The sequence below is a fragment of the Anneissia japonica genome, unplaced genomic scaffold (genome assembly GCF_011630105.1).
Source record: "Anneissia japonica isolate Jap-2015-1 unplaced genomic scaffold, ASM1163010v1 scaffold288189_len579620_cov203, whole genome shotgun sequence".
NCBI classification, from domain to species: domain Eukaryota; kingdom Metazoa; phylum Echinodermata; class Crinoidea; order Comatulida; family Comatulidae; genus Anneissia; species Anneissia japonica.
The window spans coordinates 539,835-561,950 of record NW_022730403.1 but is presented as its reverse complement, the minus strand read 5'-3'; the positions used below and the strand labels follow the sequence as shown (position 1 = coordinate 561,950).

The 22,116-nt window shown below is 33.8% G+C and overlaps 2 protein-coding genes across 2 annotated transcripts in view; both read left to right on the top strand.

Moving 5' to 3' along the window:
• The window catches only part of LOC117114941, an 11,362-nt gene extending 11,237 nt beyond the window's left edge, over positions 1-125 (top strand). The window contains exon 9 of the mRNA XM_033258571.1: positions 46-125. Within this exon, the coding sequence (XP_033114462.1) occupies positions 46-125 (80 nt within the window). The remainder of the gene's footprint in view (positions 1-45) is intronic.
• Positions 126-279: 154 nt separating this feature from the next.
• Positions 280-21,781, top strand: LOC117114928. Its single transcript, XM_033258550.1, has 27 exons — positions 280-547; positions 868-1,052; positions 1,578-1,751; positions 2,065-2,286; positions 2,972-3,052; positions 3,550-3,659; positions 4,099-4,228; positions 4,786-5,007; positions 5,423-5,515; positions 5,704-5,774; positions 6,100-6,197; positions 6,622-6,857; positions 11,178-11,275; positions 11,733-11,861; positions 12,158-13,616; positions 14,194-14,301; positions 15,201-15,340; positions 15,644-15,712; positions 15,997-16,093; positions 16,267-16,370; positions 16,657-16,729; positions 16,911-17,012; positions 17,199-17,835; positions 18,211-18,340; positions 18,955-19,081; positions 19,301-19,507; positions 20,041-21,781. Exons 1-27 carry the CDS (start codon positions 520-522, stop codon positions 20,125-20,127), a joined length of 5,217 nt encoding a protein of 1,738 aa, XP_033114441.1. The 5' UTR covers positions 280-519; the 3' UTR covers positions 20,128-21,781.
• Positions 21,782-22,116: the final 335 nt, after the last annotated feature.

The window sequence follows — 22,116 nt, the reverse complement described above, 5'->3', positions numbered from 1 at the left end:
TTTTTTCCCAATGTATCATTCATGTATGTTTGTCTGCATTTTAAGCAGGATCTTGTAGAATTACTGAATATGCATTTTATATGGATACAGAGTTGATATGCTCAATGTCAAATATGTTCCATTAACTGGGAAGTATTTGTATGTACACATAAAATTCAGTAACCACAATGTCATCCATTTACTGCCCAACAACTACCTACTTATTTTCCTGGATGAAAAGAAAAAAAATTGTAATTTATCATTTGAGTATGTCTTATTTTTTTTTAATTGTTATTTATTTACAGTCCACATAACCATTTCCTATATGGTAACCGAGCACAAACTTACTTAAAAACAGAGAAGTTTCAAGAAGCATTGTGGGATAGCCGTCGAGCTTTGGTTCTAGAATCAAATTGGGCTAAAGGCTGCTATCGATATGCACAAGCCTTTTTTGAGTTGGATTTTCATGAACGTGCTATTCGTGAGAATGAATCTGGGCTAAAATTTGCCGAAGAGCCTAATGAAAGAAGAGACCTGCTAATGCAAAAGAAGAAGTTTTATGATTTTAGTAAGTATATATAATTGTGTTGTTATTGTTTTGGTCATTGTTATTACATCTCTAGTATACAATGCATGTATGAGTTTTCGCATGTAATTCCACAAATTTGTACCAACCTATAAGTTGCCAGATCCTGACTGTTGAATGAAAATAGTGACAACATTAAAATGTTTTTTTAAAACAAATGTAATTGTAAAATTAAGGAGGTCAGTTATGTCACATGCTCAAGCCTATAGTGTACATTTTATTGTTTAATATTTTTTTTAGGAAATAATTTTTAATCACATATTAAACATATTTAATACTCTTATTTATTCTTATGAATCTAGAAAATGATTTAGAAAAAGGGAAAAAAGTTTTTTATGATGATGATGATGTACCTGAGTTAGTTGAGCAGGGGGGATCAAGCGATGAATCTGGTAGCGAGAGGTCAGACTCCGAATCTATGCCGGATCTAGTTTCCGACGGATTAGACTCATTTTCTGATGATGCTTCTGAATCAGAATTTATTGAGGTGAGTAACATACAATGTGAAATTTCTTATTCTAAATTTTGTGGAGTGGTTAGTGTTACTTAAATCTATAGGATAGTAATAAACAGTGCTGAAATATTCATGAATAGGTTTAAAGGTAAACGAAGAACATTCAAAGAAAAACTTGTTTATTTCCCTAGGGAAGAGAGACTTCCACAGACCATGCCCATGTGTAATTCAGCACGACTACAATTTTGTTGAACATGCTCAAAATTTTACGATAATGTACGCTTTTGTATGGCTATCCATGTCATGTCGAATACATAATACCTCTCAGACCTTTCCCCCACTCCTGCACACCAGGCGATTTTATAGTGAACGTGTCTTACTGACACTTGTCGTAAGTTAATATAACGTGTGAGACCGGCTTTGCTCTGCCCCAACCTATCTCTTTGCGATTTTGATATCTTTGATCAAATTTAAAAAAAAAAATAAAATTCTATAACATTGAGAAATTTAAAAGATGCTTGAAAAGTTGTTACATTATGATTATTTGTATATCCTTAGACAACTCAAAAATCTCTTATTGGAATAAGGAAAAAGAGAAGTCTAAGACTAAGCCAAAGACTAAGAGAGAAAAAGAAAATTGAGAAACCTGAGAAAAAGATGAAGACCATAGAAATTAAACTGAAGCTTAATAGAAAAAAACCAGCAGAAGCCCCATCTTTCAGTGTCACTCCAGTAAGTAGTAAGGTAATTTATAGTTTTGATTTCTTGAGTTTTTTTCAACATTGATTTCCACTTTCAAATGGTTTACATACTTAACATACTGTTTAATGTTTGCTACGGATACAGGCTATCTAGAAATGTTAATGCCCCTGGACCTCCTACAGTATTGTTATCTCGATCGGCGCCACTTTCGGCCCCTTCCGGGGGCCTCCCCTTTTAGACATCTCTCTGGATCCGCCTCTGTACGTTGTGTGATGGAGTAAATGTGAAGTCTGGATCATTACAGTGTTATATAATGCTGAAAAGTCTGGCTTTGTTTTAACAGGTAAATATGGCTGAAATGCAGGAGTTGGTGACCAAGCCTAAATTGGAACCCATTCCTAAGCCTGATGTCATCCCTGAGCCTGACCCCACTCCTAAACTAAGTAATGCTGAATTGAAAAGGGAACTTGCACTTGGATCTAAATACCATTTGGAAAAGAAGGAGCATGAGGCTTTTATGCAATACCAGAAGGCTGTTAAACTGATACATGACTGCCCGGTAAAAGTAAGTTTGCAAGCAGCAATATTTAAATATTACTTACAGTGAGAACTCAACCATTTTTACCTTAATATTCCTGGTTCAATCCAACTGAACTCAAGTGTGTTCTTCATTCATTCGCCTCAAATGCACTAACTGTGACAAACTCTATGTGAATCAATCTTCTGTGTGTTTAACTTATTAGCTTAAAAAATATATATACAATATAGGATGGTTTTCTGGTAGGTTAGGGTTCTGCAGTTAGGGTCAACATTGTAGTCAGAGGTTGAAACCCTCGCTGTGCATTTTCCTTGTGTCCTTCAAGGCAAGGCACTTCCCCTACGGTTGTCTCTCTTCACCTGGATGCGAGGGGGTGGGTACCTTTTTAGGCTCAAACACAATATGCTGATTACAGATGCATTATGGAATTTTCCCTCCCCAGGGAGCTGAGTGTGTGTTCCATAATGTGCTTGATCCAATGACCGGGGGTAATAATGCTAAGTGAATAGAGCCCTTGTTGGCATTAAGCACTATATAAGTGTATCGTATTATTATTATAATAGGTATTATACGCACAACTTCCTAGCCAGCCTCTATAGAGGATGTGATAAACAATAGCCCCACCACACCTGACAAGGTTGTTAGGAAACCTTATTTAATGTGATTGGCCATTTGCAACTTCTTACATGTTATGTTTTTTTTTCTCTCTCAGTATGGTGGTATGAATGAATTGGAATATGTGAGCTTCACATACTGCTTTGGTCACATTTGCCTTACTAGTATAAAACTACAGGTGAGGTTTATAAAACATTTTTATTATAATTTTACATTTTATTTTATTAACATTATTAATAATATTATTGATATTAGGTACAATTATTATTACATTAATGTAAATTAAATTAAGAAATATATAATCAATTCAATTTATTTTTTTTATTTATTTATAATATAATTATGATTAATACTGTATAGTACAACATGTACTTTGTATATACAGCTTTTAACAAACTATATATACAACATGTACTTTGTATATGCAGTTTGTTAAAAGCTCAAAAATAGAATAAAAATAATTTTAAAAAAAATGAGTGACAATTATTATGTAGGTTAGTAAGTCACTTTAAACACAATGTTGTACATTGGGAATGGTAAAAGTATAATGTATATGTACAGCATTTTGGAAGAGCACTTTCCAACCTTGAGAAGGCTATCCCACGTAAAGATGACAAATTATTTCTTGATGAATGCATTTTTAATTCAATGAAATCTGATGTTCTATTAAAACAGGAGATCCAGAAATCTGAGCAACTATTTGGAGGGATATTGAAGGACCATGCCGACATTTACTTCCCTCTTGCTTATTACGGACTTGGATGTTATTTTCAAAAAATTAACAGGTTAGTACACTAGGCTATGGTGAAAGCTGTTTGGAGCAGTGGACAAGGTTTGATTTCTCAAACTTGAGGGGGAGTATTGCAGTCTCATCTGCTTCGTGCTATAGAAACTGCGGATAAGGTAGCCCTATTAGGCCTACTGGCTTGGCAAGGATTTACTACACTGGACTTTTGATCAGTCTGCTTTGCTGGGAGTTGTTGCACAGAGTATCAAAAGATAAATCTTTTACAGTAACATCTCTGCATTATGTACCCCTCCATTTGAATGAACAGATGTTACTGCTTGAATGAACAGTGTTAATTTCTAATAATAAATGCTGTTCATTCAACAGTAACATCTCTGCATTATGTACCCCTCTGTTTGAATGAACAGCGTTTATTATTGGATAATTTGTAATTGAGAGTCTAGTAAACTTACTTTGTTTCTCTGCATTGATCTCAGATTTACAGAAGCAGTTGAACAACTTAAAAAGGGCGAGAAATGCTTGAATGAATCTCCCGAACCACAACCTGTGATATTTTGGCCTGAGACTACTCAACCAGTTAAAGAAAGTGTTTCAGACTGTATTTTGGTAAGTCTGCTATAGGCTTACAACTACCAGCAGGCCTGAAAAATATTTTTGTGCGTCCGACCTTAAAAATTATTTTGATCAAATGCCTCCAACACCAGATGTTATTGTTTACACTATTATAGTTAAACAGTAGTAAATTTAGTGGTTTGGAGCAAGCATAGATATCAAATTTAATTACCGGTATGCATTAAATTATGATGTGTAATGAAAGAAAAAAAAAATTAATAAAAATATTTTTTTTTTTCCTAAAATGCCTTTGGGGTAAGGGTCAATGCCTCCGACCGCTGGTTGCACACTTTTTTCAGCCCTGACTAGCAGTACTACTGCAAATTCTGTTGCTACTATAAACACTGCTAAGAATAATATAGAAATTTATGAAACACTTTTAAATATATTTGATATAACTTCAGTTCTTATTTATTGTGCTAAATTTTTTTTTATAATACCACCACCACCACCATTACTAAAATTTCCTTTTGCACTTTTTGTACTTTTATTATTTAAGTGTTTTTTAAGAATATTTGACAAGTTAATAAGTTGTGTTTTTTTGTTTTCAGGAATCATTTGAAGAACTAATTCATGATTGTAAAAATCCACCGAAACCTTTAGCAGTTTGTCATTTTCAAAATTGTACATATTCTAAGCGTGACATATACTTGACAGATATTGACTTCAAAGGTTACGTACACATTCTTTGCACAGAGGACTGTCGACTAGACTACCACATTGGCTGTTGGAAACATTGCAGAGTAGATTTTTATGACCGTACTCATGAAAAGGTTAGTGCTATACATTGTTTTGATTGATTGATTGACAGCTTAAAGTCATTTTGGAAGTTAACTCTCCTTCATGAGTAAATTCCAGTACGAAAGTGATTCTCGATATCATCTGGTGTTTTATACACTGGTCTTGTGTATTTTGGCAAAACAAAAACAACCACTAAAGTTAACAAACCCTTCAAAAAATTGTCAAATTAACATCATCATAGTTAAACCAGGGAGCAGTAATAGCCGAGTAAACCACCGTCATACGCAGGACGTACTGCTAAAAAATATAAACTTCACATATATTTAGAAAAAATAATGACTAGATTACTATAAACATATCTCATTGGATCAGATTAAACTTACAAGTTTCGACCACTGCAATATGTAACAATTCTAGGAAAAGACTAATTGTTTTCAATTTTTATAGGATATTTTAAACAAGGCATGTTGTACTCCAGACTGCCTTGGGACAATCTTTACAATAGCAACTTATGGAAATGATGGCAAAGTGAGGTCAGAGGTGAGAAATTTCATGCATTCATATTAGATGTTTAGTGACCCCATAGTATGCTTTTTTGCCTGTTAAAATATAACATCCTGCATAATTAGTAGAATAAAATAAACTGGCAAATTTATGTACTTGACTGAGTAATATATTATTGTAATTAGTGATACACTGCATTGTTAATAATAATTTTTCTTTTATAGGCCAAAGTTGATGCCAATTCTAAACCTAAACACCTTCAGAAATCTGCACACCAACCCCAACCAGCTATGTCGTAAGTTAACAATTTACAATTAAAAAAAAAAAAAAAAATTAATACTATACAGAATAAAACCCTAACTAGCTGTGATGTAAGTTATATAATGTATAATTTTTATAAATACCTTAATACAAACAATAACATCTTAAAACAACTATGATGCAGATGAAGCTATGTATAATTTTTATTGAATCACCTAAAATAAACAATAAAAACAAGAGAGTTGCTATCTTCTCACTACAATTCTTTTCGTTTTAAAGTTTTATATATAAAATATACTAAATAATAAAAAAATATAATCAGTGATATATTGATGTATTTTTGCCTCGCTTTCCATTAGAAAATCTAAAAAGAAGAGACAGAAAAAGAAATTAAAGAAACATTCTGAGGAAGAAGAAGCAGCAGCCACTGGCACTGAAGTGACCAATGACAATTCAGGTAAAGGCCCTGTCCAAACTACCACACGTGACACATGTTACATGCTTAAATATGGTCATGATGACATCACACCATCACCATATATAGTCACATCATGACTATATATGGGCATACAACAGTTTTTTTTGTCAAAGAATGGACAGAGCTTCATAACTAGCAGAAATTATATTAAGTTTCTGCTAGTGCTAGTAATTAAATACACTTGCAATATAAGAATCTCGATTTCTACAGTCATAACAAAAGTTTTAAAATATATTTAAAATGTTTTTATAACTAAGGCATCCTGTAATTGGCCATCAGCTGTTGTATGTAGTTGTGAAATAAAAAAAAAATTAAATAAAGTATTAACCAAAATCATGCAATAACTTATTGTTATTGTCTATATATAAATCATGCAATAATTTATATTTATTGTCTATTTTAGAGTCTCAGACCAAATCGAAGGAGAGTAAACCTAAAAAGGAAGCACACACAACTTCTGTAATAGAGGAAACATTGGATGAGGAGGACGTGGGTGGTGGAGAAGAGTTGAAAAAGGAACAAAAGCAAGAAATATTTGAAAAACAAGAAGATTATCAATTTGTCTTGAAGAAGGACGACATTAATGAAAACCAACAAACCAATCTGAAAACTGTTAAGAAAAAGAAACAAAAGTTAAAGGTCAGTAAAGTGAGCAAGGTCAAAGCAGGATTTTTATTTTTAAACTTACCATGTGACTTGTCAGTTTGTATAAAGACCTGTCCAGACTGTCAAATTTTATTTGACAAAAACATGTGACACGCATAAATATGGTCATGATGATGTCACATCACGACCTTATATGAGGCTTGCCATTCTTAAACCAACATCAGTGACCAAAAAATGAAAATTAACTTTTTACTATATTTTTATTCTCCGCATTGTAAGATTTAAAATGATGGGTCAGTTACTGGAATCAACTTACTATTGCCAAAGTTATGAGTAAAAGTATTATGGCCTGCACAGTGGCAAAATCTTTATTAAAGAAGATGACCAGACAAATAGAAAACTCGTAAATACTGGACAAAAAAATATGATGGCGTATTTGCCGCAATACAGGCTAAGCGTAATGAAGGTTGCTTCAGCATGTGGCATGTGGGATTTTCGTAAAAAAATTTTTTTTGAACAGAATTCAAAAACTGCATGAAAACATTTAATGTTTTCATGCAGTTTTTGAATTCTGTTAGCCTACAATTATTTTTTGACTGTATGTGGGTAAATATTAATTATTGTTTTCTGAAATTTAATGTAAATTATATTAATGCAAATGTTGTTTGCTAAACTGACCAATCGCAGGCCCGTAGCCAGGGGGGGTTTTTATGGTTCGGGCGAACCCCCCTTTTCTAGCGAACCCCCCAGTTTTCTAGCGAACCCCCCTAGCGAACCCCACTCGGACGGAATGTCTGTTTTTAACTTACCCAGCATTAAATCAAAATTTAGCACCTAATTCATTATTTGGTCACCCGTTTTTAAATTGTAGCCTGCGATACATTAAATATCTCAGCTTCAGAAGTTCGGAGATTTAAATTGAACGCAACTCCGGCAAACCATGACTTTACGATAGCTCACATACATAAGGATGACTTTCGCTGGCCTTTGGCTGAATGTTCGTAAGAAATGTACAAACCGGTAACGAAACCGGTCTCCGTCTACCTAGAGCAAATGACGCCACTAAACGAAGATAAAGTTTTGCGACTTAATCCACCAAATGCAGCTAAAGTTTTGCGACTTGATGATTGTGGATTATGTGGTTAGTAAATTTCATAGCCATACTGTCCATCGCGCACACTAAATTATTTGCTAATGGAGCATTTTTGGAAAATTGACTCTCCTTTTTTCCATCCCAAACAACATATTATTAATAAATCAACATGGTCCATCTCAGTCATCATAGCGAGTCACAAAATAAGTTTGTTTTCAACAGCAGACACACAACAGAACGGAGTGCGTCAAAATCTAAAAAATACGTACTGGCATTTTGTAATACACATTCCGTCGTTGTACAGTATGACATGTTTCATTAACATAACATACACTGAGGATCGCCAACGAATTGGGTGGGTATTCAAACTTTTACGATATGGTGAACTATTTCGATTAAAATGTTAAGGTGATTATATAAGAATTAGATGAGTCACTCTCAATAAAACAATTCGCGGAAGAGGAGTATTCAAAATATCAGTACTATTAATATGGGACTAATCAGATGACTGACGCCGTTCTCCATCCATCACAGTTGATTTTATGTGCATTATTTATCTACAATTCTTATCTACAGTATATACACTAGAGAATATTTACACTCACAATTAAAAAAAAAAGTTACCAACAACGACATCTAAATAGCTGTGGGAAAAACAAATTATCAGCCTGCTGCTCTCTGCCTGAATAGTGATCATAACTGATAAATAATGATGCAGCAAAACGCTTGGTCAACTTGTAAACATTTAGAGCCTTCTGTTGTTTGCCCATAAAACAAATTTTGGCGTGTTATACAGTACGATTTCAAAACATTGTCATTGTAAAGAAACAGCTATAATATTGAAAACAAACAATTTGAAACAAAATCGGTGTACGGATAAATATTTACAATAGATTTTAATGGTCAACTTGTTATCAAATTTTACGACCAATTTTTACACACATTTGTGAGTGACAGTGTGTAATAGACATGCAAAACAAACATTAGCGGTTTAATAGCTGTATAATATCTTTGAATAACATTTTAGACTGATTCATTCATATGCTTGGTCATCTTGTAATCATTTAGAATTCAACAGTTATTAATAATAAGGTCCGTATCTCTACACTTCTAGACGTAGTATCAAATTATAGTTGCCATAGACCTGGTTTCATACACACCCGCTTAAGTAAATTTCAAAGGCCCAAACTGTTTTCCCAATTTCTCTTATTGTTAAATACTCCTATGCAATACTGTAGGCCCCTGGTATAAAATTGACAGATCAATTAGACACTCTGTAAAGAGCTCTTTATATAATAAGGCCATAGGCCTAATGTGTGTGAAGTACTGACTTTGTTAATATCGAATGGGTGAAATTGCGCACAAACTTCAAACTCTTGGCCTAACATACAATGCCAGACGAAAGGATATCACGTTTTAGTCACCAAAAAGGATTTTCCACGGACGCACAGAGTAGGCCTTCTAATAGTATGGCCCAAAGCGAACGAGTTTCTGGTCTCGAAAATCCAGACACTTCGTTAAGGCTTATACAGTACAAATTACTGTACAGTATATAATTCATTGAAAACGCTTTAAAATGAAGTTTATGTATATATACTAATATTTTGCGAATCTTGGGTTTTTAAAAGCAATCTTGGGATTTTTTAGACCCAATCTTGAATTTTGATTTTCCCTAGTGGTCACGCTGCATTTAGTTTAGAGACAGAATTATACCCTGACGACATCAAACTATTGTAGGCCTAGGCTTAAGTACACTAGGACATACTACTAGGCATGTACAGGATGCGCCATAGGCCTATATTTAAAAAATAATGCATTTTGTTAATTATTATTGGTTGGCCTGGGACCTAGGCAGGCAGGCCAGCTTTGCCGTCGAAAGTCCTGGGATTCGACGATGATGTCAGTGCACATGTTTACAAACGCCATTGATTGGAATGAAAATAGACACGCTGAATTTCGTTTGTTTTATGAAAGATAGTATTTATCGAACATTTATCTATATAAATTTATATAGATTAATATTGTAGAAATTGTATTTCTAAAGATTCATATATAATTCATATTTCATTTGGTAGACAATAAATATTCAGTAAGATACTAAAAACAATTATTAATTCTGAAATGTGCATCAAATCTCAGCTATTATTAATCAGTTTGTATTAGGTTAAAGTCTTAAAACAATAATTTCGAATTAGGCCTAGTAAACAAATAATTGTAATTAAAGTTTAGGTTCCCATGATGTCAGATGACGTATTCAATATGATGCTATATTTTGGGCTCTGACTTAATTTAACGATGGCCCTGTCAGTTGTAGTAATGACAATATTTGTGCTTTTTTAGCCATGTAGTAAAAATAGTACTATTATTTTCAGTGTACAAGATGAGAGTCAAGAAGTTCAGCTCCTAATTTATTTTGTAACAGGCAACTCTATTTGTTTATATAGGCCTACTGGAAGATTCATTATTTAAGTTAAAACAAGACAAAACTTCTTAAATGTTTTATGTATTATAAATAATAAGTACATAATTCTTTGTAAATTACTTTATGCCTATAATAGCTTGTTTTGTTTTATAATAAATGTGTTGAGTATATTGATATTGATTATGCCATGAGGTATTTTTTTTGTCTTTCGGTTTGATTAAAACATGCCAATTCTCAGAAAATATTTTCCAATTTTATTATATTACCATCTTTTATTACATAGATCTTTTTCAAAACATAACTGCTTTTATAACATTATATAGACCCATTAAACACAAAAACTGCTGTGGCTTCGGAGGCTTCGCCCCAACCAAACCGGGGCCCTTAGGCAGTCCCCTGGACTCCACGCCCAGAGAACCCCCCCTTGAAATGACCTGGCTACGGGCCTGAATCGGCCGTGTTTATTTTGGTCACGTGGATAACTTATTGCAAATTAACACATTCTGCTTTACGTTCATTTCTATTGTCAACAAAGTTTATTTAATGAACCAGCCGAATGAAAATAATACTCAACGAAATATTGATGTGATTGAAACTAACCAGTTGAATACGGCCAATGATTTCAATGCTTAATTGATAATTTATTACAAATTTGCACTTAGAATGTTATGAACATGCTTTTGAATGGTCAAATAGGTTGTAACTCTAATGTACTGTTTATTGGTACAAATACTATACAAACACAGATTAAGTTGTTTATAACTTTTTTAATCTGTTTTTTCCATTTAGAAAACAACAGCTTTTTGCTAATTTCACTTCATTTTCTTTACCATTCCAGAAAGGCCTCGCTGATTTTGAATTTAAATTTTCTGGTGATGAAGAACGAAGATTCTTGCGTCACGAAGATGCTGATGAAAATGGCTACATTGATTTCAGGTAAGTGCATATAATATTTTTTACCAATTGAACATACATAGTTATAGTACTTTTTACTGTTAATTTTTGAATATATTAGTCGGTAGTATATATCTATAGATAAGATAAATATATGTTTTCCTTAATTATATAAATTGAAAGCATTTTTTAATCTGATTACTACATTGCTTAATTCATTAATACAATTTTTTTTTTATTTTCTCCTCCACCTAGATGGTTTTGGCAAAATCATTTTGCTAAATGAGAAAACAAATTTATATGTTTATTTTTTTTCCGCCCTCCTGTGGAGATCTTTAAAAAAATAAGTTTGTGAAACAAGGTATTAAAAAAATCTTGCCCAAGTAATTAAAAAAAAATAAATATAATAACCAATTGCAAATTGTTAAACAAATTGCTGTCAAAATTTGATTAAAATGGTGTTTGATATGATTGATTAGAAAGATTATTTATTTCTTAGCAAATTTTTAATGCCGTCTGTTGTGGAAGATGAAAGCAGCGTTTCCTCTGACAGTGGCTCTGGAGATGCCCAAGCTTTGTTGCTCGAAAATGTGGAAAACATTAATGAAACTGTATACATGATCTACTCGTAAGTATATTACTCTGTCCACACTAACAAATTTAATGTGCCCATATTTAGGTGTAATATGACAATAATTTGTTTTTATCTTTATAAGTATGTTTTCAGACATCTGAACTTTAAAATGATCTTACTCCGGTTGTACTTAACCTAGGAACATGATTTAAACACCAAAATAAAGCTTATACATATATCTATCTAAATATATCAGTAACTCATTTTTCGTACCACAAGACTCATTTTGTCACAACAGCTCACCTATTGCAGTTACATTTTATTTACTTTTTATTTTTTTTTCTTTATAGGTATTTTCATGCTGTTTTAGAAAAAGAAGGACCTCTGCCAATAAGTAGCAGAATTCTTCTGGATGATTTCAAATCCTTTCCACCTGAAGCACACATTATTGTAAAAGCTACTGGAGGTCTGGCTCAGTTCCTTTTGAAATCTTTGAAGTTTGCAATGTTTGAGGATCACATCTGCCTCTTAAAGCATGCAGTCAGGTGCAAGGAAATACTCGCCAGAAAGCATGGTGATGTTGTGGACACAGACTTTGATCCAGTTGGTGCACCATACCATCAATCGCCAGAACGGACTGTCAGAGACTTCCAGCCATTACTGACCCCTTTTGACATTCAGGACCTCAATGTTCATGGTTCAAAGCCCACTTTAATTCATCACATGAATAAATATATAAAATCACAAGAGACTGTAGATGGTGTTGATGAAATCAAAATAAATGACCTCGAATCAGATGAAGAAAAGCTGTCAGACGAATCAGATGCAGAATCCAGTGAAACGGATGAAAATGAGGAATTAGATGAAGATGACAGCTCTGTTTCTCAAGAAGATAATCCAGAAAAGGATGAAAAAGAATATTTAAATCCTGAAAGTGGATATCAAGTTGGTAAAATAGACATTGGAGGGATAACTGATCCCAGAAAAGAATCTTTAGTGGTTGATTTTGAAGGTGATGAAGAATACATTGATGATGAAATATTAGGGAAGGAACTTGAACTGGAAGGGTCTTATGATATTGACCCTAATGTGAATGACCATCTTGCAACTGATATGCAATCTATTCCTGACAATGGAGATGCTTTAAATATCGAGAGTAGCGTGCCTAATCCAGTGCAGCAGGCTCCAGTTTATTCATCAAATAAAGGTGATGAACGCAATGATTCTGGAATAGGCACTGTGTCACCCAATGATATGGAACCAGTTAATCAATCTTCAAATTCAAAAGATGATGAAATAGATGGCAAATTTACAAGTGATTCAAGTTCTATTCTTCCACCAGAAATACTAGAAGGCTTCTGTCTCAACAAGCCCACTCCTTTTGGACCAATTATAAAGTCTGAATCATATGAATCATATTCCATAAGTAATTCAAACGGGTCTGAAGAGAATTCGGATATAGTAGACGATAAAAATGTTGAGGGAGAGAAGATTTGGCATCAAGGGTTTGATTTAGTGACTGCTTTAGAGGCAGATTTGGACTGGTTTACTCTGGAAAAGACTTCAATTTTTGATCCAGAAGAGATTGATGATGTTATACAAATACCAGAATATGTTTGGAAGATGACTCTTTCTAGTATCATTAAGCTCAAAGATCATTGTACTGCTATTCAAAAAAAGATATCGCATATGAAGACGAAGTATGTACAGTGCACCCCAAAATCAAAGAATATTGGTCTCAATACAACACCTTATGAACCATATAAACAGGAATATTTAGAAATGGTGGCTAAAAATGATAATCTACAGGTAATTTTTCTAAGTCAAAGTTCTTATTCAATATATTCTACTTCCTCAAACTTTTTTTACAATTTTAGATTGTATAAATATTTAATTAATAATTCTTTCTTTAAAATAAGTTTCTTTTAGCTTCATTATTGCATTGATGACAAACTCTTTTTTGTAAAATCTAGTAAGAAACGGAGTACTTGCGTAGGATGTTTCGATCTCTAACAGTGATCTTTGTCCTAATTTAACATTGAAATTTGGAAATATTGACTTAGGCCCCTCGGGACACTCAAAAGCCACATTGTTTGTAGTAACACCCGAGTTAACTACATAAAATTGACGGATACTCTCCTGGGAGGATTATTCGAGGAGCTAAGAACTGGATTCAAGTCTCAACTTCCTTGCTGGGTCTTAAATCCTTGTCCACAACTGCAAGAGGCAGGAACTTCATCATTGGATGCTCAGCTGATGTTCTTGTGCTGATTTGTGTAGTCTTATTCCAAGAATACTTACTTTTATTCCAAGAATACTCACCTTAAATTAAGCTTCCTCTGTAGAACAACAGGACTGATTTTGTAATTTATATACAACCTTTCAGGAGATTTTAAAAGATACGATGACTAAATATACGTACTTGAAACAAAGTGGTGTAGCAGAAACTTCAAGCTTAAGAGAAGAATTGAAAACCATGAAATTAGAGAACGAGGTGAGTTTATTTAAATTTTAATATTAAAATTTTTAATATTTATATTATAATTTATTTTATTTTATTTTATTTTAAATAATGTTATTTCATCTCTATCCAACAGTGTATAATGTGTATGTAGTAAAATCTAGGTTGTAAAAACTACTGCATCATAAATTTAATAGAATAATGCCGCGCACACACTCTTGTCAACAGTGATGTCGTCAGGGTCTGCTCGATGGAGTAGCTAAAGGGCGAGTGGGGGCTAAACAAGTGAAGCAGGCATTTTGGCTGAGGGCCGTCTGGGGCTGCCGATGGGGGAGGAGACGGAGGAGCCCCAGGAAGCTATGAATATTAAGCAATTGGTGAATTATTCGTTTACAAACTGATGTAGCCAGTGGCGCAGATTCCATATTTTGGTAGGGGGAAATAGTTTGAATTGACCCACTTAGGCTGGGGGAGGGGGCTTTGGTGAAGTGCTGTCTGCTGATAATTGTTGCAGCCTGAGGGGATTGTAATTTTGATTTGATTTGATTGATCAATATCTCAACTGTACATACAAACAAAAATATACAAAAGGGAAAAAAAAAACATGTTGAAAAACGAAATGATACTTGGATAACCCTATTAAGGGACTTATTTCCAGAGGGGTCCATATTAATAATGATCTGTTGGGCGCCTCATCGCATTTGATGCTCCATGGCATTTTGTCAGCTGACGACCCTCGGTGCAGGGTGTGCCCCGGCTTATGTTATCAACTTCCAATAAATCTCAAATAGACACAATTTTTACTTGTTTGTTTATTTCACAAAGATTATTAAATTGTAAAAAAGTAAAAATAGAAAGTGTTCTACTTTAATTAAGAATGTATTCTATTTTAATTAAGAATTTTAATTAAGATATTTTTTTTTTTTATACAGGAATTGTCTAAAAAACTGAACGAGAAATTAGCTCTTGTAGAACAGAATAAGAAGAAGTGGCATACAGAACGGTCTTTGTATATTAGTGAAGGAAAGACTAAAGATGATAAGTTACAGACGCTAGATGAGGATATACTAAAGTATGTATGCTGTATCACTTTTATAGAAACTTTTTCTTTTATGTATAATAGTATGTGAAGTGTTTTTTTGGTAGAACATGAAGTAAGAGTGTGGGGATTGTACAAACCTGTTTTTTTAAAGGTATTTGTGGTCTACACCACCATGGATAGGAAAACAAAAAATGGTGTACGAATGAAAAAATAACATCTTACTCTTGATTTGAATGAAACAAAACTAATCTAAATTAATGTATGCAAAAAAAGAAACTTTTAGATTTTGTTATCTGCTAAAAATATTTGGTTTTTTTTCAATCCACTTTGTAGAATGACAACTGAAATGTCTAAAAAAGATCACAAGCTTAACCAAATGTCACAACACATCTTAAAAGAAAGGTGAGTTTTTATAATAATAATATTTTTTTTTTCAATTCAAATAATTTTTATTAATATATATTCTAATATGAAACTGATAATATGCATTCACAATTCATGAAACTTAACTTATTTTGCTCAAACTTGTATCATCTAACAGAATGGATTTTTCTGTGCGTCAATAAAACTTCACAATTGACCAATCAGATTGAATTTTTCTATAAGCTCTACAATTTTTGCATTCAGGGTACTGTATTCTCTCTCTGGTACACACAATTATTTTAGTTGCAACTTTTTCTTTTCAGAGAAAATTTTAAGGCTGAGAAGAATAAATTGAAGGAAATGATTGAGATAAATTCCCAATCATCTCAGGCCTTGAAAAACAGAGCTGAAGAGTCAGAGGTAACAGTATTTTTCAAAATATCTGGAAGTCCCCCAGTGGTAGTTGCCAGATTATCAGAAATTTTCATTTTAAATTTTGCAAAAATTATGTAAAATTTGTAAATTTAATGTATTCCTTCATGTGTCTGTATTTTTTCATTACAAATTATTTCTGGTTCTTTCTACATTTGTAGGTTAAACTATTGCAGTCGATATGTACCAATCAGTGTAAGACATTAATGGATGTGATCAAGGAGGCAGAGACCAATCGAGATAAGTTGGTCAACTCTGACCAAGGGTTAGTCGAATCTTATGACAATATTTAATTTAAAGAAACTACATTATCGTAATACTGTACTAACATAGTCATTTTTATAACCTTGACAAAAGTTTGCAGTAATTTTAAATCAATTTTGCTTGGTTTATTATCAATGAAGCAGTTCTACAGTACATATATCATATATACAATATTTGTATAAATTATCATACAGTCATTGTGTAATTATATGATACTATGATTTTAACAAGTCATAATAATATAGAATGTTTGTATAATTTTAATTTTTTGTAATGTGTTTTTTTAGAGACACAATGGATGCTATGAAAACTTGGCAGGAAACTGTCGGTGTAAATACAAAGAAAGTTAGAGAAGTCAAGGTAGGGGGTTTGCATTTATACTTTATTTTGTATTTTATATATTTTGTGTCTTATTTTATTTGAATTTTATGTTATATTTTTTACATCTAACATTTATGCACTTTTTTTATATCGGCCTATTTGTAAATCAGTAACACTTTACTAGGTATTAGTAATTATTTTGATTTTTTTTTTTTAATAGAGTATCTATGATGGGTTGATCCAAAAAGTCAAGTCGGGTACACCATTGGATAAATTGCTACCAATTGAAGATGTTTTACCTTTTTGGCCTCCTCCACAATCAGTAAGTTTCTTCTATTCAATTCACATTCAATTGTAAATTGGAGATATATCTTCATGCTTGAATGAACTTTATGCTTGATTGAGTCTTGAGGTTATATGTATGAGTCTATAGTATCTTAACAGAGGGGATTGCATATGGTGGAAGAGACTCCCTAAAGATCTTTGACAATTTTCTTGGTCATTGTAGGTCAGGCCTTCAAAAAAAGCAGTTTCGGCTGATGTTGATGCAGATCAAGCAGGCAATCCAAAGGGTCAATTAAAGACTCCTGCTACCGCAACAGTGGCATCATCAAATGCAGCCAGCCAGAAAAATACCTGGTTAAGTGCCCAACAAAATGAAGCCAGACGAAGAGAAGCATCCTACATGGCTTCCAACTCGCATAAAAAAAATACTACACAGAAGTTGTACGAAGGGTATCAAGACAACTCTCAGTGGCAGCAGCAGCATCTCCAGCAACAGCAGTATCAACAGCATCAACACCAGAATCTGACTCATGCATCTCAAAATAATTTAACAACACATATGGCTGGACAATTTACACAGAGCCAGCCTGCACAAGTTTACAGTAATCCCTTAGGCAGGGGAGGAGGGAACCTCCACGCAATGGCTCAAGGTGGTCCACCAGATGTGCTCCACAGTGGGATATCTCACCCAAGTCATACGGCAGCTTCTTACAGTGTTCCACAAAAGGCTGCTACACCTACTTCCTCTACAACACTTGAGAACAAGAAAAATCCAACAGCGGCATTTGCAAGTGCTGCAAAGCCTTTCGTGGTCCCAGAAAAGAGCCAAGCTAGTGTGCAGCAGCAAACACACAGTTTAGGTATGTTTGTATGTATACTGCTGTTATAAGTAAAATAGACCTGTGAATGTTTGTTTATGATCCTGGCAAAAAATCCACCTAAAATATACTTAAATGCTCTTGTTTACACTGATGAAATTGATCAGGTTTCCTGTGTTCTTAGTCCAATTCCATAGGGCTTATTTTATTTATTAAACTTGATTTTACCCAAAACTATGGGATCTTCTTTGCATATTTGATTATTGGATATTTTTGATTATGAAATTGATTTATTGTAAGAAGGAAGACAATTTTCATGACTTACTGATGATTTCATAACAATAAAATTCATTCTGATTCTAAAGAGTCTAACATTTTGGTTTAAAAAGGATTTATTCTGGTATCTTTTACTTACAGGAGCAATGGCAGGAAACAAAGTTTCTGGACGATACGTTGGCCCCATTCCAGCTGCTCCACCACACCTTAAGAAAAGTTTTGATAAGCTTATCTACCAGCTGGGTGTTATATTTGACAATCGATATACAAAGTAATTTTATAAAAATTTTATAAACACTTACTAGTACATAATATACAGCCATTACTCAATCTCAATATAATGTCTACTAAAATGCATATATGAGAGGGACAATTGTAATGGGTACAGATTCTGCCACCAGGGGTGTAGCAGAGTGTGGAGCTTCCTTATCCAGTGGAAATTTGCTATGTAAAAAAATAACACTAAAATCACCTCATTATTCCAGCTAGTGCCCACACATTTACCTTCATGTCCCCTTCCCCATCAGCCCCCTCTATGTTGATAACTGTTATTCCACTAACTACCACAAATCCGCCCCTGAGTACATCAAATATATGTGCACTTGTGTGCATGCCTGTATCAACCTTTGGGACAAATATTACTTGTGATACTTTAAAAGTACTCTGATGATTAGTGGTATAAGTTTAAATTTAATGTGTTGGAGCTTAAGTTTGCTGATAGCAAATCAGAATGGTTTGGACTTCATAGGAGGGGAAATAATAACAGGGAGTTTGAAAGCAGATGAGTAGGGCAGTAATGAAGTACAGTATGTGTATATGCATGTGTATCAATCATTTTGGTAAATCACTGCTCCAATATCCATATCATTACATTTAAATTTTCAGAGGACAGTTGGCGATGTTTTTAAACAAGGTCCGTGAAGCTAATGGTGGCTCTTTATCTGGACTGCCTGCCAAGGATATTATTGATCGAGTTGTGAAACTGGTTCTGAAGAGGGAGGAAGATCATCCTGTAAGTTTTTTAACATGCCATGGCTATGGTTACGCCAGTCTTAAGCCAACTCTGATTGGCATACATACAATAACATCTAGTCAGAATTAGGAATTGGTTTACAACTGGTGTAACAATAGCCATTGCATTTTTAATAATGTATTTTGGTTTTTTTTTTATAATAGATGAGCATATAACAAATTGAGAGCAGATGTTGTACAGAGTTCACTTATCTTTCAGGTAAATCAACCAGCTAAGCAGGCTTATCCAAAGAAGTTGCCACCTGGTATAAGTACAGCAAGGGAACCTGGGACATGGAAGACAATGCCAATAAAGCAAACAAAGATTTTGAATTTGGAAGAGGAAGACCCATGTGTGATATGCCATGAGGAAATGCCAATGAAGCCGGTCAGCAAGTTGGAATGCCAGCACGTGTTCCACACGGACGTAAGAAGCTATCCATGATAATTATTAAAACGTTCCCCATTGGACCTTTCCACTAAGCCCCGCCCCTTGGATATTGTTGACTATGGTCCCACAAAACAGCAGTGTAAAATCATACGCGTTGTGTTTGTAGGACACATGCATATTCCTGGCCCTGTTTGATCAGCTTTTAAGATTGATTGACACTTTGGAAAGGTCTTATTTACTGTAAATTTTTTTTTATCTAATTCAAAATAATTATATATAACTACAAATCTGAAAATAGCTTATCTTAAAAAAATACCACTAAAGATTTAACTTTGTTGTGCTTTCACTAATTTTGTTTCAATTTTGTTTTATTTATGATTTCCCTATTTGAGAGCATTAAGTCAATTTAGATGAGTGATTGATTGATTAATTGAAGACACATTTGCTACAAATTCCAATACATTACAATATAATAGTTAGCCAAAACTGTGTTAATTCATATAGATGATTTATTTTTAGTGTAAAACGTAACCATTAACTTGCATGTTATTTCTTGTCTCTTTTTTCAGTGTATTCAGCGATGGATGAACGAGCAGAAGACATGTCCCACGTGCCGAGAGTTTGTCCTCCTTCCTGATGACTACCCATCACTTTAATTGTATAGTTTTAAGAATTCTACTTTTTAATCTGAAGTTGTTTTGAGACCTACCCTTATCTGACAAATTTGGCGGCTAATGTTGGTGTTGGTATTGTTGTTTCTCCAATGAATCAGTGATAAGGGTGTTTAGTTAGATTGAGTTAAATATAGATCATAATTAATAAAACATGGCTGTGGATTACTTATATTAATAATAATAATTTTGATACTGATTGAAGAAATGATTAATAACAATACTGTACATCTTAACCAAAAAAAAGTAGAAATAATGACTAATTAATAATAGTAATTATAATAATTTGTAAATTTGAGCAATTACAGACAAGAAGTGTTTTAGGCTGTGAGTCACAAATGCCATAATGAATTTGATACTCTTTGTAAACAGGGGCAGCGATTCCAAATAAACTCAGTCTGGGGCCACATTCCCTGCTTAAGAAAAGTTCACAATAGATTTTGGACTTAAGTGGGGGAGACACAGGTACGTTGATGCATTTTCTGAAGTTAAGTGGGTTAGTGATATTGGTGCGATATTAGGGAGCTATACTAGTTAAGTGCATTATTGCCATAAGTGTGATGATAAAAGTGTATACAAGAGCAAACATCTTAATACCTTACACTTTGAATTGATTGGAGATGCTTCAATGTTCAACTTGGCCAGCATAGCAATCACCCTGTCTACAGAGGGTAGGAGGTGAATGAAACTACTGTATTTAAGGTGGTATGGGTTTAGGATTTGATCAAGTATGTACTTGTTTGTAGTCGTAATTGTGAAAGTAGTTTTGTAAGCCTACATGAAAGAAGATATTCAATCAGTTTGAAGTGAACCGAAGTTGTGGTTTTACACTTCATATAATTTGACTGTTTTACTGCTCATTTCTCAACCCTATTTCAAGAGTGTTTTTTGGAAATGGAGTGGTCTCCCAAACCTTTTGTGAGTAAGCAAAAATATTCCGCAAACTGACTGACTTCTGCAAATTCACAAGTTTAGTTTGTTTTGTCAGCTGGTCGTAGGTTACACACTGTATCAAATAGAATAAGATGTGTTAATGAAAGTCAATTAAACTAGGTCGCCCAGAATTGGCGGCTTCCGACATGAATTGCTTGCTATTTTTAAATGAGTAACACCTATTCATGGGCATGGGCTGGGTTTATTAGGTGGGGAGAGGGTGCTGATGTACTCAGTGGGTTAAAATGCTAAAAATGACCAATTCGTTTTCATTGGGATAGAGAATTAGTTATGCATTCCTAAATCTCTCCCCCACCCCCAGGTCAAAACCTGGCTAGGCCCCTGCTATTGGTGTGTAAATTGTTTAACAGGAGAGCTACGCTACTTGCTTGGAAGATGTTAACGAAAAAAAAAATATTGATACCAGTTAGTGAGAATTTTAATTATATGTAGTACATTATCCTAAACTGTACTATACTGTGCCATCCTCCAAGCAATGTTTTGCTTGAAGGATCAGACCTAAAGCCTTTCTGACTTATTGTTTCCTGCACACACAATGAATGAGTAATCATACATTTTTATTTTTATTAAGAAGTTCTATTTTGCTCCATATTATTGTTATTTTGAATTTGTGAACCCATATTACTATTTGGCGTGTTCTGATATTGTATTCATTGTGTGAAACAATAAAATGAAACTGAAAAAATACTACTCCAGTATACTATGATTAATATACTAAACTATACTGTATTAGTAACTAGAGTCCCTCCCCTTGGATATTGTTGCCAAGGTCCCACAGAACGAGTGTTAAAACATTACGCAAACCCCCTCAACTGATCATCGAGCCCCACCACCCACTTTACCTTCGCGTCCCCCATCAGCACCCCCATTTCAAGACTTCTAGATACGCCACTGAACACGCGTATTCCTTGCACTGTCTAATAGATCATTACAGTAGTTCAATTTAATTAACATTTCGGAAAGCTTTGTTGTACCAACTGCTTTACTTCTGCTGGTGGAAGATGCATATCATGTATATCC

What these genes read in the sequence shown, in the direction of transcription:
- LOC117114928 (XM_033258550.1), top strand. Translation starts at nt 520, where the DNA reads ATGCAAAAGAAGAAGTTTTATGATTTTA. An exon ending in CTAGATGAGGATATACTAAA is followed by an intron (nt 15,341 to 15,643) that starts GTATGTATGCTG and finishes TCCACTTTGTAG; the next exon opens with AATGACAACTGAAATGTCTA. An exon ending in TTTGGCCTCCTCCACAATCA is followed by an intron (nt 17,013 to 17,198) that starts GTAAGTTTCTTC and finishes TGGTCATTGTAG; the next exon opens with GTCAGGCCTTCAAAAAAAGC.